The sequence below is a fragment of the Coturnix japonica genome, chromosome 11 (genome assembly GCF_001577835.2).
Source record: "Coturnix japonica isolate 7356 chromosome 11, Coturnix japonica 2.1, whole genome shotgun sequence".
Classification (NCBI taxonomy): Eukaryota; Metazoa; Chordata; class Aves; order Galliformes; family Phasianidae; genus Coturnix; species Coturnix japonica.
Genome location: NC_029526.1, coordinates 9,244,439 through 9,263,505, shown reverse-complemented (window position 1 = coordinate 9,263,505; position 19,067 = coordinate 9,244,439). Strand labels below are relative to the sequence as shown.

General features: G+C 38.0%; 1 protein-coding gene across 1 annotated transcript in view; it reads right to left on the bottom strand.

Moving 5' to 3' along the window:
- Positions 1 to 9,398: 9,398 nt before the first annotated feature.
- CHST8 (carbohydrate sulfotransferase 8) overlaps positions 9,399 to 19,067 on the bottom strand; it is a 160,454-nt gene continuing 150,785 nt past the window's right edge. The window contains exons 3-4 of the mRNA XM_015874088.2: positions 12,877 to 12,914; positions 9,399 to 10,790 (exon numbers count right to left, since the gene is read on the bottom strand). Coding sequence (XP_015729574.1) covers positions 9,651 to 10,790; positions 12,877 to 12,914 — 1,178 coding nt within the window. The 3' untranslated portion in view covers positions 9,399 to 9,650. The remainder of the gene's footprint in view (positions 10,791 to 12,876; positions 12,915 to 19,067) is intronic.

Below are 19,067 nucleotides of genomic sequence, written 5' to 3'. Positions count from 1 at the left end.
CTTTTGTAACAGTCTGCACCAGTGACCCCCTGATTCTCAGCTGCTATGATAGTGTTGTTGGTAGGAAACTTCCTGATACAGTCCAACTAATGTGCCAACATCCACTCCTTGGACTCCATAAATGTTAAGCGTTATGAGGTGTCAATGGGTGCAACTTTTTCTGCATGGAGGATTTCTGTTACAAATCTTTGTTCCATACTCATTTCCATGTCAGATGCCAATTTTTCAGACTGCCCCTCTGCTGCCACCTGTCACATGGCAACAAAATATAATGGAATATTAGAGGAGAGGTTCAACCTCTACTGCCATACTGCTGTCATCCGCCTTGGCTTTCATGGATAAGTGTGTTTAAAAAAAGAGGCAGTACTTCTGGAGAAGCCCTACAGTAATTTGTCAGCAGCAATTTCCTGTTATTATTTCAGATAAGTCTTTTGTTTTATAAAGTTGAATGGCAACTCATCAAAAATTGCAGTAGGAGTTTGGCAAAGCATTTTGAGAGTTGTGTCCAGGATGACTGGGGTACATGGGAATGGGAATGAGAATTTCTTTTTTTTACCACTGAAAACTGGAGGATCAGTGGTCAAAACAGAGCTGAGTACTTGGTTTCTTCCTACCAGAGTGTAATGTGGTGTTGTTGTGGTAAACTGCTAGTTTATTCTCTGCATGTCTTATGGTTTGAAATATCTCTGTAGTCAATTCAGGTAGCTTGGACCTTTCTGTCACAAGATCACATCTGTAATTAAATGTCCTCAGTTTTTAAGGCTATTGGCAGGCACTGGGATACATCAGAAATATACTGGGACAAGCTACAGAAGACTTCCTATAGAACATCAGGATTGTGCTTCTACTGAGAATGAAGTCTTGCCTTTGGCTGTAAGCTATACTGAATGCCTCAGAAGAGAATGAAAGGGAAAACCTTTCTATAAGCAGGAAGCCAACTTTGAATGCAGAGATGTGTGACTGTGTGAATTTCTACCTCTTACATTTGGTGCTTTGATTTACTTTCTCTTTGTCTTGACTGTCTCTGCTGTAATACTGTTAGTTATTCAGTCCTTTGAGGAAAAAAAAACCAACAAAAAAACCACCACAGAAATGGTGTATACACCAATGTTTCTGTTTTATGGTAAATATCATGAGACCTCACACATTTATGGTATTGAAATACGGTCAGAGGTACCGTGCCCTCTTATTCTAATACTTGTTGAAGAACCGTCTTTGATCCAAATGAATGTTTGTTCCAAGATGTGTTTGTTAAAAGCTTTATGTCCTATTACTATATATATGTGTGTGTATATATATATTTAAGGTAGTGGCAACCCTTTTTCAGTTATTGTTTGCACCAAGGTATCCACCTGGAGAAATAAACTGTCTGGTATTGACTACCCATATCAACTGAACAAAAGTCTTTAATGCAGTTAAATACAGTTAATACAGTTGATGGAAGTGAAAAGTGACCCTGACTCTCGTGAGACTGAGGCTTTGATTGTTTAACATCTCAGTGGATCTTAACATTTTGCCTGTGCTTTGCCTTGTGGGCAAGTCTTCTGGGTTTGTGGAGAGAAAAAAGCATTGGGAAGAGGGATCTTAATTTTTCTCAGAACATGTAAGTAGTGACACATCAGGATTAATCCTAGTTTGACTGCCCAAATGCCAAAGTAGTGTGCTCTCCTTGGGGTGGATCCCAAGCAATTTAATCCTCCAGCCAGGGGCTCTGCATAGCACTTTTTCTCCTTTTACCTTGTGACTGGCTTTTTTGCTTAGCACAGATTCTTTGTCCTCCATGACTTTCACTGTACTGATTTTTATGCACTTATCTTTAGGGACTACTGAATGAGGACATTTGTAGTGATCCTGGATGCATTTTGGCTACCTATCTCAAATACAGTGACTATAGGTGCTAATTTCTACATTTTTCCTGCAAAGTAATCCTGTAAGATGGTATTTTGTGGTAGTGTGTGTTCTTGATGAATTGGGAGAATGATGTAGAAAATGTGTTAAATGTCAGTGAGGAGCAGAACTCTTTAGGCTTTTAATCTCAGTGAGTTCTTGCTTGATTTAGTCAAAATCTTCCTGTATGCTTGATGCCAGTGAGACTTAACTCTGAAAACGTGAAGACTTGAGGGTCTGTCTGATTCACATGGGGGAATGGTACTGGCCTAATGGGACCCTGGTTGAAACTTCAATTACAAGAAAGCAGTTAAAAAAAATAAAAATAAAATTAGAAGTTCTCCTTATCAACTTGTGTTGTTAATCTAGTCAGGCTAGAAATTCTGCTTAATCTTAATGATTATTAAGAGCTCTTCATTTCTGTGAGATATGCAGTGGTGTTAAATAAATTACAAATTATTGAGGCAGTATATTAAAGGAGATCTAATCAAGATATCCAGAATATGGTGACATATTTAAAATCCCATAATATTTAAAGAAAAAATAGAGGGAGTAAAGATACTTTATATACAATTAGTGGCAATGTGATTAATAACCTTGGGCTCAGATTCGATGGAGTCCTTTGAGGATTGAAGGTTTTTTCTCCTGCATCTCTGGGACCAACTGTATGCCTTAATTACTAATCAGTCAATGAAGGCAGAACTGAAATGTGTATATATACTTGAATTTGCATTAAATTTGTTCCATAAACTTGGATTTGTAAGGCTGAGTATCTCTGCAGATTTTGATTGTGCTCAAAGAATTTGTATCCATGTTAAGAACAGAGATCTTTTGAAGCTGGCAGACCTGTCTGCTTCACATCAAGTGCCATTTGACATGTGTAAAACATGCAAAAGGTAGACATTGATCAAATGAAGGTGCAAGTGCTGAGAAGTTTTAGACCACTGAAAACCAGGCTTTCTAGTTTGCTAGGGCAATGTCGTTTCTCATCTGTCCTATTTCTTCATGGATGTTTGAGCAGGGGTAAGAGACTTTTGATATGCCAGAAACAAAAACCATTTTGGGATAAAATAGAGAACTTGCAAGGCTACATAAACCTGAATTGGATACAAGTGGAATTATATATTTTTGAGATTAAAACACCCATAGATTGTTACATAGCATGACTTATGAGTAGACAATAGTCTTACACAGCAATGGCAGTACTTGCCTACTTCTGTTCTGCTTCTTCAGTTAAAAGGAAGAGCCAATGCCTCCAAAGTCAGTTGGGCTGGGAAGCCTGGGGTTTTGGAAGATGTTGCTTTGCCTTGTCAGATGCATCAGCAAGGGAAATAATTTCTAAGCTATAGTTTTTTGGGAATAGGAGAGTATGTTCAAAACCAGCCTTGGCTGTAATTTTGGAAATTACTGGTTTCTCACTTTCTCTTGAGAAGTGAGGGAGAAACAGCTCCTTGTTGAAAAGGGTAGGAAATGGGTAAATGGCTTATTTTAGTTGAGAGCTCCCTGGGCAATTCAACCATCCAGAAGACAACCAGAAATGCATCTTCCATGGGAAAGGACAAGAGTTCAGCTAAACTGCAACTATTTAACTGAACTTATTTGTCACTAAGTGGAGTCACTATGAAGCACTTTAAATTAATTGGAGTATCCAGATACCCATGAAAACCTATTCGTTTACAAATCAGTTTTGTCAGTCTGGTAATATTCTGAATATGCATCACCTTTAGTGCGAGTTTATTTGGCCATCAGTGTCTTTTGAATCAAAGATGACAATGTGATTTTATTATTATTGATTCTGCTGATCTCTCCTGTGCAGTCAGAGCTATGTGCAGCCTGATTAGCTTAACTGAAACAACTTGCCCCAATAAGTGATTTTTGTCATTGATGAAATTTACTTCCTGCTATCTTCACTCTTACCTTACTGAAATTCAGATTTAAGTTACTTTTGTGCATATCTTTGTTACCCCAGAGCAACTGGATAGTACTGGTGCAGTTAGCATTTAGGTGGGCTTAGGTGGATGTCACAATGCTATTTTGGAATAGGTAGAGCTGAAATAAAAAATATGTTTTTGTGCAGAGATAAACATGGATTAATTGTCAGATTAATAACCTGTCTCATGTCTGCCATGCTTTCTGTACTGCTTAAAATGGTCACTGTATGCATGATTTGTGAAGACAGTATCACCTTGAAGAGTATATGCAGGTGTCATTTTGGCAAGATTAATGTCTGTATGGGTTTCAGTGGAGAAATTTAATGTTAGAGCAAGAAGCTACAATATTTATATAGTCTATTGTATCATCTTCTATTGTTCAGGCTACCAGTACTGTCGTCATTGTGTATTTTATTTTCTAACACAAAAGGATATATTACTGAAAAAAAGCAGAAAGGGTCTTAACCCAATTCTATAGGTGAATTGAAAGCAAGGTTTTGATTTAAATGCAATGCAATGAAAAGCACTAATGATCATATCAGTGTGGAAAAAATACTTTTTCTCAGAGATAGAAGTGGGGAGATGCACAGAACAATTCTAGGGAATAAGACCCCAGACCAGATAGATTAACCTGAGTTAAACCTGATAATTATTAGGCCAAATCTCCCACTTACCAGCTGTAAGTGTTAGTACGCTTGACTTCTACTAGGTGTACAGATGGTGGTGTGAATCGATTGTAGAAAGATTGTAGAAGAAGTTCAGCTATTTGACCTTTCATAGAAATAGCTAAAATTGTGCCCTTTGCTCTTCAGTGTGCCTACCTATACCTAGGCTGCCATTACTGAGACATGGCTCCTTCTTGGCTATATCACTATACCCAGGAAGGGTTATACTGGCTGGATGTATGCTTGAAACAATGATAAAATAACTTTTTTTTTCCTTGTGATCATAATGTACATTAGTCTATATCCATGAATTCCAAGGTGAACTGTAGCCTGGAGCTTTCATTTGCTAGCAAAGGAGCCACCTCCACTAGTGTTTAATGGGTTGGGACAAGCTCTTATAATGCAGTTGCCTTAGGCTGTTGCTTCCCTAGCTTCTGCTCCCTCTACTTGAACTTAATCTTAACACCTTTTGCAGCTGGTGACATTACTTATGTTAGGATATGTTGAGAGGAAGTTTCTCGTATTAAGCGAAAATAAATCTGGACAGGAATCCCAGATTGGGAAGAGAACTGTGGAAGAGTTGGATTGTGAAAGCCTCTTTCATTTTTCATAACTTGACAGCATAATTTTAGGCTCCAGGAAAAAATGATGACACTGCTAGAAAAGATCACGGATAGTCCTATAAAGCAGAATGTGAAACATAGGACCAGCAGTACAGTAATAGATGAATTTAAACAGGAGAATTCAAGTCTCCTACAAGGCAGGCATGTAATAGAAAAATGGATCACTGCAATTCTGTTGAATGTCTTCAGGTTTTTCTTTTTTCTTTTTTCTTTTTCCTTTTTTTTTTTTTTTTTTTTTTTTCCCCATACTGGATTGCTGAACATGGAAAAAGCTTGTTTATATGGCTGGGTAAAATTCAATGAAGTCTAAAATGCCTGGAAAATTATTTCTAAAGGCTTGTCTGTTTGGCAGATGTTGGATATCTATGTTCCTTGCTACATGTAAATTAATTGTCTGATGAGTTATGTGTAGGGATAAACTTCCAAAAGTGTTGTTTTTAAACTTATTATTTTGAGACATTCATCAAAACAGATAAGAAAATACTTTTTACAAGAAAATACTTCCTATACTTCCTACAAGGCTGAATGTTTCTATTAAGTTAGTTATAAAGCAAACATTTCTCTCGCATGAGTCATAGTTAACTGTATCAATTGCTTCATAATATATTATCCAAATAGCTTGTTGGCAATAAGCAAAGCTTAATCCTGTTATGTGTCAGTATGTTCCACACTGTCTTGTCTTTACTGCCCAAGGATTTAATGCTTTCAAATACTTCACAATTTAATTGAAAAGTGGAACTTGTGTTTGCCATTCTTAAAACTTGAATCCAGTGCGTGTGTGTAGATACACATTTAATTTTTGATGCTTTTATTTGTATGTTTAGTCCTGAAAAATCTGGGCAAAAGAGACTGATGTGTGGCAAGTAGGTCCCTAGTATATCTAAGTGCAAAACATAGACGTTACACCAACTCCAGTGTGTTCTTACAGCTGTATTGTGCTGGGAGACATCTGAGACGTTTGTAGGCTTGTCTGGTAGGTACCACTGCAGAAAGCTGGGAAAACTGCTCACCTTTCTTAACCAGCAACTGTCTTCTTGGGAGGAAAAGTAATTACATCCGTGTTGCCATGAGAAGCTTGGGTTGTTGTTCAGTGTGCGTGGGTACGTGCTGAGGTTTTGAAGTCACCACAAATAACAGTGCCAACCTGGAAATAATCCCTTGAAGCAATGTGAGCTCAAACTGGCTGTGCTGTGACTGTCTCTTATGTTGTGGTCTGAAAACAAACTACTGCTGCATGCAGATGCTGTTGTTCTGGTACCACTGAAATTAAAATGAATAGATCAGTCTGCGATTTGCATGGTAATGTTTATTTTCCCAGTGTTTGGCTGGACTGTGCCCAGCTATTGATGCAATTTCTTGCTGGGAGGAAGAAATTAATGCCTGTCAACTCAGTGATTCAAGGTAACCAGTGTCAATAATAGGCAATGATAAATACAAATAAAAAACATAAACAAAAAAATTCACTTCTTTTAATCTGGAATTCCAGATGATATAGCACTACCTGAGATGGCCTAACTCATTAATTCATTTATTGCTAAAGCAAACAAAGAATAACTATTTAAAAAGCAATGCATGTTTGATATTCCCTATATTATTTTATAATCATCTGTAATTCTTATGTATATCTTCACACATGTGGATTCTTATATTAACATATTTCTTTTGATAGATACCTTTAGCATGTAAAACCTTGTTTTCACGGATTTTCTTTTCTATGTGTACTTCATATGCAGTAGATAATTGTACATGTATTTATGTGGCAAGTGTGCTCATGCTGCCGTTGTCAGTAAAAGTGTTACCCCAATGGGAGGGGTAGCACAACAGAAGCAAGCATTAATATTCTGTGCTGTACAAACAGCCCATGTATGCGGATCTTTCTTACTCTGTCAAAACTAACGGCATTAGAACATTCAAAAAGCAGATCTCCTCAGTAAGTTACTCATCTCCCTATATACAGCTTGCCATAAGCATACATATAACCTAAGCCTCTCTTTAAATGATGATTTGTTAGTCCAGATAAAATAAAACCCTCCTGAAGTCTATATCTTCATTTGTCATTAAAATTTTTATTCCTCTCACGGTTGTTAGCTTTTATTGATGTAGTAAAGATTTTTAAGTAAAATAGATTTGGGGGCTGAGGGATGGAAGATGCACCTGAACTTGACATAAAAAGGGGAATGTTGCTGTTTGGTTTTTTTTTTTTTTTTTTTCCTATGTAGGCAGTGAATGTATTGTTCAGCTTTACCAAAAAAGTCTGTCAGATGCAAACATGACCATATGGCTCTATCAGTCTGTGTGTGTGGGTCAAGCTGAAAACAAAGCAGGGTGACAGAAGAGGAAATGGAAGGAGAAAGTCAGGTCTTTGATGTGAATCTGGTTACTATTACTAGTTCTGTAATATTTTCTAGAGCTCTCTAACAGTAGCAGAGGGCTGAATACAAATGCTAACCAGCTTTGCCTTGGCCACATTGTGGAATTAACCTCCATAACCACGAGGGCTCTGATCTTTATATCTTTTCCTTATGTAGTGAGTGTTTGTGGCTTCCTTAACTACATGCAAATTAACTGTACCAATTTGAGTACCATCACTTTTTAGAGCACACAATTAAATGATAAGGAGAGCATAACTCAAGTTACTGGTGGCGTTCTTGATTATGTGTGCACACAAACTATAATCTCATCACTATCAGAATCAATGCTTTCCTCTACTTGCGCTGCAAAGGCACCTGGTTTAACGTGGATCCTCCTCAGCGAGACCTGTAGAGAGGAGCTCTCAGCAGCACCTGTCTGTTGGCAGAGCAGCCCAAGTGAGTAGGCTCCTGCCTGTCTGGCGCTAGCAAAAAAAGTTATTTTGCCTGAAAGTCTGTTGCCCTTCCACCCACTCAGCTGCTGAATGGGCAGAAGGCAGGATGGAGGCTGCAGCAGCAACAGAGTGATGAGGAGCAGAGGGCAGATGGGTGCTCACTGGATTCGTGGAACAGTGGAAGTTGTTATCTTTCTGAAACTTCCAAAAACATCCACTTCTTCACTGAACAAAAAAAGTTTGTAGGAATGAAATGCTGATGTTAGTCAGGTGAAACATTCATCAGTAATCTTTCAATGCAAACTATTTTTATAACATGACACTTCTCTATTAAAGTTGGGAAAAACAGAGAAATGTGGGATGTTTGTAGGCAAAGCGAGCTGTAGATAAATGCGTGTGATACATGAAACCATCTGTATAAGTAATTTTTGTTTTATTTGGACCTGTAAATGTAAAATGATTGAGGGGGAAAAAAAACCTCTTAGATATTTGTACACTTGTACAGTGCCAGTACTGGTGAAATTCTGAAATTGGTTGCAAAATACGAAATGTGAAAATTACTGAGGTGCTTAAGTTTAACGTTATTGTAGAATCTGAGACTTGTTCCAGTATAGCCTTGCATCTTAACTTTGAAATTATTATTTATTCCAAATGGTTAAGGGACATGTAGACAAGGATACCACATCCAGAGTGCGTGTGAAGGTTAACAAAAGCAGTAAGGTGCAGTAGGAGGTCTGCTATTCTATTCTCCCAAGAGATTTTTGATGGAAAATGAGAGAATGCCTTCTCTATATAGAAAAGGAACAGCTGAATGACAACACTTGGAATATTTTGTGTGTGTGAAACTGAATCTAATTATTACCGAAATAAACAAGTGCAAATTGTTTGCAGCAAAGAAAAGAACTATCCTGGTGGGCAGGAAGCTGCATTTACTCCTGCTTGTTACTATAAAGAAAAGATTTGATATTCTTGGTGACTATAAAGATTAAACCAGAGATTTATGTTAATGCAAAGGATTAAAAGAATCTTAATAACATGCATAAAGATGCAAATGTTCGCCTTCATTTTATCTGCTTGCAGATGAATATGCCATAAGGGAGATACTAAATGGGGAGAACGCATCCTCTCTCTGAATTAAAACATCTGGTTTAATACTGCACTCGCATGGTGACTGAGTATTAATTGTTTTCACCAATGTATTTTTTGAACAGTGTGGTAATTTCCTTTTTATTTTTTTATTAATATTATGAGGAAATATCAATATTTGACCAGCTTCATACATAGTGCATGTTTGTGTGTGGCTTGATGCATTGCAGATTTTGATGAAATATATGTATTCTGTATTTTTTCTTGCTACCCTGTAATTTAAAAAGATTTCATTTTCTAACTAGTAAAGAACTTAAAATATTACATTTGCTGTAGAGCCTACAGCTGTGTTCCCCCAGTTCCAAGCTGTCCTTCCACTGTAAACACAAGCCACACCAGCATGGAAAATTATGTGCTTTATTTGGGAGCCCTGACATATAGTATTATTATACATGTATGTATATACACTTCATAAATGATTTGAAAAAGGAGGCATTTAAGGTGAAGGTGTAAACATCACTAACCACTTATGTTCTGTTTTGGGTTTGTTTTCCTGTTCTTTGACCAATCCTTACTAACAGACAGGTGTATAAGCAGAAGTCGCCTGGGTTTGTAATGAAATTCAACTGATATGGGAAGTGTCCCAGCACTTAAATCAATATAAATCCTCAAAAGGCTTTGAGTAGTTAAACATCAAATAATCCATGTAGTAAAAGTCATAACTTCGTTGCCTTTGAGAGGGAGAAAGCTGTGCAAAGTACTGCTGTGTGATTTTAGTGGTAGTTCTTTCTTCATTGGAGTGCCTGTCTTTGAACTTAGGGAAAGTCAAATTTTGTGGAGCACCAATTAGGTGCAAGAAAAAGTTTGCATCTTCTTCCATACTTTCAAATTTCCCAACAAAGTCGTAATCTATTAGACACGGGCTGCAAAGCCTGTTGACATGATCCCAGTGGATGTCCATACCCACTGGCCTATGTACATCCAGGAGATATTGAATGAACTCTTTAAATTTGACTCCGGAGCCTGTCCTTAATGCTTCTTTGGTGGCATTGACACGGTATCTGGAAATGATGGCTTTTCCAAACACGGGATGATAGTAATTGTTTGGATGTTCAAACTTGTCCCGAAATGCAGATACCAGCTTTTCAAAAGGTTCACGAATAAAAAGCATCTTTGTGTAAGTGTTGAGCCTGTGATAAATTCCCTTGCGATCAAACCCATCCAGCCTTTTTAGATAGTTGCCATAGTGCACTGTGTTGTGTTGTATATCTTTAGTGGAAGAAGCCAATCCATTGAGAACCATGAGAACCCGTTTCCAGTTAGAGCAGCCAGCTTTTGGTACTTCACAGTATAGAACTCTGTATTTATCTTCTACAAATATTCTGGAAACATGATAAGGAGTGATTATTCTTCTATTATTACTCTTGTACTTAGAACAAGTTTCCTTCATTATTTGCTTTCTTTTGCTTTGTATCTGGTAGAGACTTTTCCATTTGTTATTTCCGTCATCGGATTTAAGTGTGGGCAAGTTGGGAGTGGAACTGTTCATGGAAATTAGAATTGGGCTCTTCTTAATTACAAACCTCCTCCTCCGTTTATGGAGCCTCATTGAATTAGTTTCCTCACCTTTCTCTTGGTAATCTTTCATAAATGTTGTGCTGCTTTGCCTTCTGTCTGTGCTTTGAAACTTGGAGGGCACGTTTTCAGGTGGGTGTAACGAACCGCTCAGCTTTACTGTTGCTACTCCGTCTGCAGTACTTAATCTTCTGTCCTGGTTATTGCTGGAAATACAGTCCTGATAGAAAAATAGATGAAAGATGTCACTAAATGATAGACTTATTTGTCACTATTAGCATCTTGTGCAACACAACATGGTTCTATTTGTACAGCTCTGATTGTATTGCTGCAAGTCCTTGGTGCCTGTGCTGCGCTGGTGGCTTTTCTTTATGCCTGCACTCATTCTGAAGGCAGATAAGAGCCTGAACTGGTAAATTTTGGTTCAGATTTGGGTTTCACTATATTTTACTTGGTGCCTGTGCCCATATTTTGATAGACTTTTGCCCCAGATATGCCACTTTAAATTCTTTTGTTGGAAATGTCAGCATATTTTGAGGATTTAATTTTTCTGGACTGCCTGTTCTCATGCATCTGTTCCATGTTTTGTCCCCCACCCCTTTCTTTCAGTATGTTATCTTTGCACAGGGGTCAGTTGTTCCCATAGTGAAGCCTTCCAAGGAAAAGGAGAGTAATGGGGCTTGTGGAGTGAGAATGTAGAGGGCAAATAGTGGGAAGAAGGAAACAAAGAGGTAAGATGGAGCCTTTATTGAGTAGAAAGGGATGAGGTTAGAGCAGCGTGAAGCAGAGACCAATGGGGAGCCTAGGTGAGGTGAGTTTGGAGACCAGAGCAATTCTCACTTGATGAGAAGCAGCAAGTGATAAGAATGAAGCTGCGACTGGGATTAGGAGGGTGAGAATGGAGTAAGCAAAGTGGGTCTCTGGATAAGGAGTTTCTGGGACTTGCTCTCTTTCATTAGTTGGATCTCACTGTTTAATATTCCTCTTGGCACCCAGCCTGGGTGTGTTCTGCTGCTTCCTGCTTCTCAAAGCAGCTGAAGAAAATCCCTGTCTACAAGGCTATGCCTCTACATCTGTATTTATGTTCTGGATATACTTGAGCACCTTGTCAGCCCTGTTCTGAAGAGTCATTTGGGAGCTGAGTGGCATATGAACCACGAGGGAGTATTTCAACAGAAGAAGCACATACAGCTGTGCAGTGTATATTGTTTATCAAAAATATTTAATGTTCATTTAGATGTTTTATAAATTGTAAAATTCTTTTTTTTTTTTTTTCAGCCTCTGTTTGCCCCCATTTGAGTGAGTTGAAAAATAAGATACAGGAGGAATTTTAAGTTGTACACATGAGAAACAAAATTGGTAGAGTACTATGCAATTTCTTGTGGCACTTTGTGCTGTAGAATCTGGGCTTCTAAAAAGATTTGACTGTTCTGGTGGTGGTTTGTGTGATGAGTAGACTGGAAAAGCAACTGATGATTTGTTACACAAGATGCTATCTATTCAGCCATGGAGAATGATAGTTCCCTCTTGAGAGGCTGCTTGTAGTGGTCAAATGTGCATTGAAATTTTTGTCTAGGTAAAATACGTGATGTGACACATTATTTCTAATGCCCTTCCCATAGTGGCAGAAATCTGATTTTATTTATTCATGATATTGCTGATATTTCATGTTGATCAGATTTGAACTTCTGAGATATTTACAGTGTGGTAACAAAGAACCTCCAGGTCTTGAGAAACTGTCATGATTTAAATGTGTTCTGTCAATGCAGTTATTCCTCCAGAAGGCCAGGCTAGAGCTACAGAGATGGAGGGATGTCATTCAGATCTCACTGCTTTCACTAGGCAGTGGCTTTTGGGTAACAGCTGGCAGCACCACAGTTGTTCCTTTGCATACTTTGCACTGGGGCTTGACCTGAAATTGAGTAGCTGCTGTGGGCTGTCACTGCTGCTGCGAGTGTGTTGGTAGCCACTAGATGGAGGAATTTCACCAGGATTTTTCTTTAGCTTATTTTTAAGCGCATCTCCAGACACTTCTTTGCTCAGTGCAATTTCACAAAATATTAATCGAAGTTTACAGTATCTTTTAGCAACATCCAGTGTAGGAAAAAAGCTCGTAAAGCTAAAGTTGAGTAGGTTATAAAATTCATGTATTAAGAAGAAAATTTGCACTTAATGACAAAGCTTTGATGCATGTTTCCATTTCAGTGCTTCATCTCTAGACTAGTTGTGTTATCTGAGCCATCTCTATTCTTACTCCGTACTTGGAATAAAGGTAGAATTCTCCTTATGTACTTCTGGAAACTTACTTTTTTTGGTTGCTGGAATTCCTTGTTATATTTTATCCCTAAACAAAGAAAGAAATTACAGTCATTATTCAGTAAAAATACATACACATAAATTTTGCTTGACTGATATCAATGTGTGTCTTCTCAGTAACTACAGGGAGAACAGAAACGTTGTTAGTACAGTGATGTGTGGACCTATGATGAATTGAAGTTAATGTGTATTTCATAGTAGCAGTAGTCCTTTGAAGGACTCTGTGTATATGAAAAAACAATTGTGAGAGGAAGTAAATGTCATTACCTCCTTTCTACGGGTGGGGAAATTGAGATGAAGGAAAAAGCCATTGCTTAACCTCAGTAAATAGGCCAGAAGAAGAACAAGAAACTCCTGATTGTAGGTTAGAGCTCTAAGAAACGTTCTTTGTGTACTTACCCAAAGCTGCATTACAATTCTTTTTTCTAAAATTTCCCAAACTTTGGGCGCTGGGGTACTTAATCACAGCAGTAGTGTCTGCACTGAGCACTATCTTTTGCTGTGAAACCAAAGCTGTTACTTGTAAGAAAGAACTGTGTTTTGCTAAGTCTTCTGGCTTATATAGTGAAGTCTGCCTGAAAATGTAATGATAAAGATGTGAAAATCCTCGAAGACAGCTCTGTAAGAGATATAGGATCTTTTTGTTGTTCCTGACCTCTGCTAGTATAATAATACAGGATGCGTGATGGAAGGTGTTTCTTAATTACAAAATTAGTTCAGAGCTTTTCAGCTTATAACAACCAGCATTTGCTGTCAGTAGTTCTAGTTTCATAAATCTGCATTACAAAGCCACAACGCTTCAACAAGGACAATTACAGCTAAAGGTGTTACAAGACACTCTTAGTGAAAGCATCACTGGAATAGCTTAGTCCAGATTTGTTTTTATTATGCTGTGAAATCTCTATTACAATTAAATTACAATTATAGTAGTTAGTCCAACTTATATAATCAATCATGGTGCTTTTTCCACTACGTTAATAGTAGTTCAAGTCAAATTGCTAAAGTTGTTTCCAGGCTGTTAGAGCTCAACCTAGCAGTGCATATCGCTGCCTTGGTTTGTGTTTGAGTTTTAACTCTGCAGCAGCAATTTGTTAGATGTAGCAGAAATGCTGAGTCACAGCTTGAATAAACAGTGATTGAACACCTGGTGAGAAGGCAGGGCCAATCTAGGGCAGCTCAGTGCATGCAAAGCACCTGAGTGACTAGAAGGGGTGGAGTGAGGATGCACCCTTTCCCAGTCCTCATTTAAGGGTTGGCAGTGGAGGTGAGGGTTTCTTGCTGGAGATTCCTGCTTACCTGTGGCCTTCTGTAGGTAAGCAGATTCTTTCCTTTGTTTCTGTGCTTACCAATGTTGTGTTTGAGCAAGTCCTTGATTGCTATGGCCTAGGACTTTGCTACTCTGCTGTCATTGCTGTGCTTTCCATAGTGTTGAAGCATTAAATTTGTAATAGATTCAAGGTGGACTCTTAGAAGCAAATGGCATGTTATTTTTACTTCATCAGAAGTAGTTTCCAGGTGTCTAATGTGAGTTAGGAAAGATTTAAACTGGTTGTCTTGTTTGATGTGATCAAAGCAAGGATCTTCTCTTTTCCGTTCTTGTGTAGTGTGAATATGATTCTTATTGCCATTAACGCATAATCAGAACAATAATTCATGTTCAATGTAAAAGTTTGGTGGAGCACTTGCCAATCCCTTCAATGTTTCCTGAACTGTGACTTCTTCTAGCTGTCTTTCTCATAATACAGTCTGTCACTTCAAATGCAAAGGTACGTGAGGGGAAAAAAACTTCTTATGTTCAGTGAATTTAGAGAAAGCATGTTGCACTGATCTACTCTGCTAATCAACTGTAAACTTAATGTTATGCTGCATCTTTGTGATCTTGACAGTAATATTAGAGAGCTAGTAAGTAACATGGATGATAATTTCTCTTTGCTGTAAATAAAAGGTGGTTATCTGCTGTGCCCAGCTAGTTGGTGATCATTAAATGTTTGGTGCCAACATCTCTAATGCTCAGACAGTGAAAGAATAGCCAGGAGATGGAATCATTCTATCAATTGTATGCTGTTACTGTCAGTTTTTGATAACCAGTGTAACCATGATTTTCCAGACCTGAGCTTGGTCTGCTTTTGTTGTCTTTCAAGAAATATGAGCCTTGTGCTTCATCCAGTCCTATTGTATAGTCAGTCCCATTGTGAGCTTTTCTTTTTTTTTTTTTATTTCTTCAAAAATGCTACTTGTAACACAATATAATGGCCTTCATCTTCCCTGTGTAATATTATATAGCTTTGCCTCTCCTGCCTTCTCCTCTATCTCGGCTTCAAGACCTAATTTTGGTTTGCCCGGAGTGGTGTTTTGTTCTGTTCAGAGGCTGCACTACAGCTGAAATATTTTTTAATAAAAATGATAACTTCAAGTCTGCTCCTGTGACTCCTTCCCTTTAGTGAGCTTCTGTGAGCAGCATATACTTGTTTGCTTCATCTTAACTGATTTGTGAAATATGTTTACTCTGGAGCTGCTGTTTACATCATTGCATGAACATCTGAGCCAAGTGTCCCATTCCCGTGTGCTTCAGTTTTATGTGCTTACTCAGGGAAGACAACACATACTTAATCACAGAATCAATAGTGGATTAGTACTCAGAATTCTGATTAGTGTGAAAAATCATTAGTTTCAAAATGATTTTCCCTAGAGTGCTGGTCAGGTGGTTTTAAGTTTCAGAGAGAAAAACAACAACAACAAAAAAGCATGCAAAAGAGAAAAAACTGAAAGAATCCGGCCTGAACTGTACATATGGAATGCCCATTATCTGATCCCAACTTATTCCAATATCTAATTGTTTGCTTATTTTAATTAAATTACTTAAGGTGCAAAAATGGAAATGCTGTTAAATATGTAAAACCAAGTTGCTCACAATAAAAAATATTTTAAGTGTACGTACTTGGAGTACATCTTAACTAAATAAACTTTATTAGTATTCTATATTAAAACTGAGGCCTAATCAATCAGAAAATATATCTGTTTTAATTGCTTACTATGCCAGTACGTATGCTTTTATACCTAAAATTCAGCGTGTTTTTTCTGAAAGAATTCAAAACAAGACAAAAAAACCCCAAGAAAATAAGCCAATAACCTACCTTGGAAGTCACCATCTAAGCTACATATAGAACAACTCATTTTAATAGAGGAAATTAATGTGGCAACATAAAATAAGCTAAGCAAACTACAGGATATTTCCGTTGTGTATCAAGAAAGGAGCCCATGTATTGAAGCTATGCAATGTTTTTTGAGTTAACAGCAAAGCTGGAGGTCTGCAGTGTCATTTCCCACAGAGGAGATAAATTTTAAAGTGAGTTTTTGGTTAACTGATGCAATGCTGAGCCACTGTCAAAGCTAAATGCTTGGTGACAAGGCAGCCATCGTGGTGTTTTACGGAGAATTATTTCCAAGTCACTACCTTATTTAACTTCAGCTCATGTTTAATTTTACATTAATTTTTTGCAGTGTTGAAGAGAGCCGTCTTCTGCCTTGTTTTCTGCTCTACTAATCTAGTACTGTGCACAAACTGAATTGCTTCATATTGATCTTGTGCTTTGCATTGATCAGAGTCAGATTCAAAGAGGTAGGCATTGAATCTAAGTAGAACAGTTGGTTCACACTGCTAGACCAGATAAATCTGGGGTTTCTCCATCCCATAGGCAGCAGGCAGTACAGTACCATGCTGCATGTGTACCATGGGGTGTTTGAGATGGTAGCAGTTTGTGTGCTCTTTGGTTGATTAAAGCATAATTACTCTGGCTTTTTGTGACTGAAATGGCATTCCATCTTAGGGAGTCTCAAGACAGAAGTACTGTGTGTGAGGGAAACAGTGCAATTCTGAAGGGCGTACCTTGGAATTAATTAAAAACATTAGGTTTATTTATCAGTTTCAACAAGAAAAAAACACAAACTGGGGAACCAAAGTGGGAGATCAGTAAATTCATTATATGACCTTTAATGTTTCTCACTTGAGGACTTCTGTACTGTCAAGGAACTTGGTATTCTCAGTTAATCTGTGGTAGCAGTAACCCATCTCATAAATCAGAATTGAGCCAAACTGCACATAGTTACCATTCTGAAGTACCGTTCTTGCTGAACAGTGGTTTCAACCTACTTGTCATTGCTTCCTTCTTGAGTTCCTGATTTTTTTTAGTTGGTATTCTTGATGTAATGTCCCTCTTGACATCTTGACTTGGGCCATCTGTTGTAAACAGCCTTCTCTGCTTTTTCTAGCAAGGGATTCTTGGAGTAAAGGATCACTATGAGCCTGGTACCCATCATGTCTAAATATGACAACTGTCTGAGCAATGTTTGTTCAGCACTTTTGTTGTTGAGTTCAAGAGTTGTAGACCACTGTCATGTAACTTAGAACTGGAAAATCTGGATACCAGTTTGTCTTGCTAGAGAGCAATAGAACAGGTATGCAGACCCTTAGAGACAAACGCACTGCTATATTTTTTTCCCTAGACTATTCTTTTGTTCTAAAATACACCACTTCCATCTGCTTGACTACTAATTATATAACTTGCACTTGGTCTGTATGCTTGATACCTAATAAAGCAAAGGAAAATGCAGGGTCCCTTAGTATTGCAAGCTTAATTGAATGAATACAAGAAGCTGTTGCTTGTAAATTTATTATAAGGAAGGTACTACAACTTATTTACTTAGTTCTATTTACTATTTAACTATGATTATGAACAGGTGAAATTTTCTGACTACAGTGGAATGCTCACAGCTTGAATCAGTGATTGAACACCTGGTGAGAAGGCAGGGCCAATCCAGGGCAGCTCAGTGCATGCAGTGCACCTGAGAAGGGGTGAAGCCAGGATGCAGCCCTTCCCAGCTCTCATTTAAGGGTTGGCAGTGGAGGTGAGGGTTCCTTGAGGGTTCCCTGCCTACCTGAGACCTTCTGAAAGTAAGCAGATTCTTTCCTTTGTTTCTGTGCCTACTGCTTATGCATGTGAGCAAGTCTTTGCTTTCTGTAGCTTTGGACTTTGCTACTCTGCTGTCATTGTTGTGCTTGCCATCATGTTACAGCATCATACTGACTTCATTTGTATTTGATGAGAATTCTGCAAAGTAGTAAAGTGAAACCTGTGCTAATACTTTCCCCATTCTTTCCATGAATCTATTGCTGGGAATAGCATTAACTATGTTAGTTTTTAGTTACTGTCAGCAGTTATTTGCTATTTCTACATAATACCATTCAGTATTCTCCCTTCCTGTTTTTAATATTTGTACAGTGATAGTCTTCATAGTATGACTTTGGTGAGGACTTTACACTTTTTTTAAGGTAAACCTTAAAAACTAAGGTTTAACACATGGCATTGCATTTATGCTTAGTGCCCTGTACAGAATGTTCAGGTAACTGGAGGAGTTTCAGTGTATCTCAAGCAAGCAATATATGTAACTTGTGACTGCAGTGGAGGAAAGAATTAATTGGACAAAATGGCTCACCTACAGTCCCAGAAACACTGCAAGGATTTGTGTAAGTGGAACATTAAAGCTTCACTGGTCTTTGTAATGGAAGGAGGAAAGAGTAAGACAAGTAGAAGTCTGAGTTGCTTTCATTTCACTGTGGAGAAGCATTTATTTGTGAGAGAAAGTGCAGATGGAAAGAGAAGGCTGCACACAGAGCTTAAAAGGTAGAGCTATGGTGACTGAGTGATTAAGTTCACTGATTGGATGGATTGACTAAGGATCAAATACCATTGATGGGAATCCAAATGCCGTATGGTGTTGTGTTACAATCAATTCACTGAAACTGATGCTTTCCCCCCTTTTCCTGTTCTAATAGTTAATTACTGAAAAGTCTTTCTAGTATGAGATCAGTATGTGGTGAGGTTTTTTTGTTTTTAAAGTTACTATCTGTGTCTTAAGTAAAAATAATGGTATAAGAGGGGTCTTATTTGGGCAGACTAGGATCTGTGGTATGAGAAACAAGCATACAGTTGTTCTGGGAAAGCTGAGCATTAGAGGTTGAGTTCTTTGTGGGGACTTCTGTTCCTGACTAATGAACAGCTGGAAGGTAGTGGTGTTACTCAGTTTTAATCGGCACTGAGTCCTACCACTCTCCATTTGGAGGGTTTACCTTATCTTGTTAAGGAGCTCATTTGTACTCAGTCACTTAAACTTGCATAGGGAT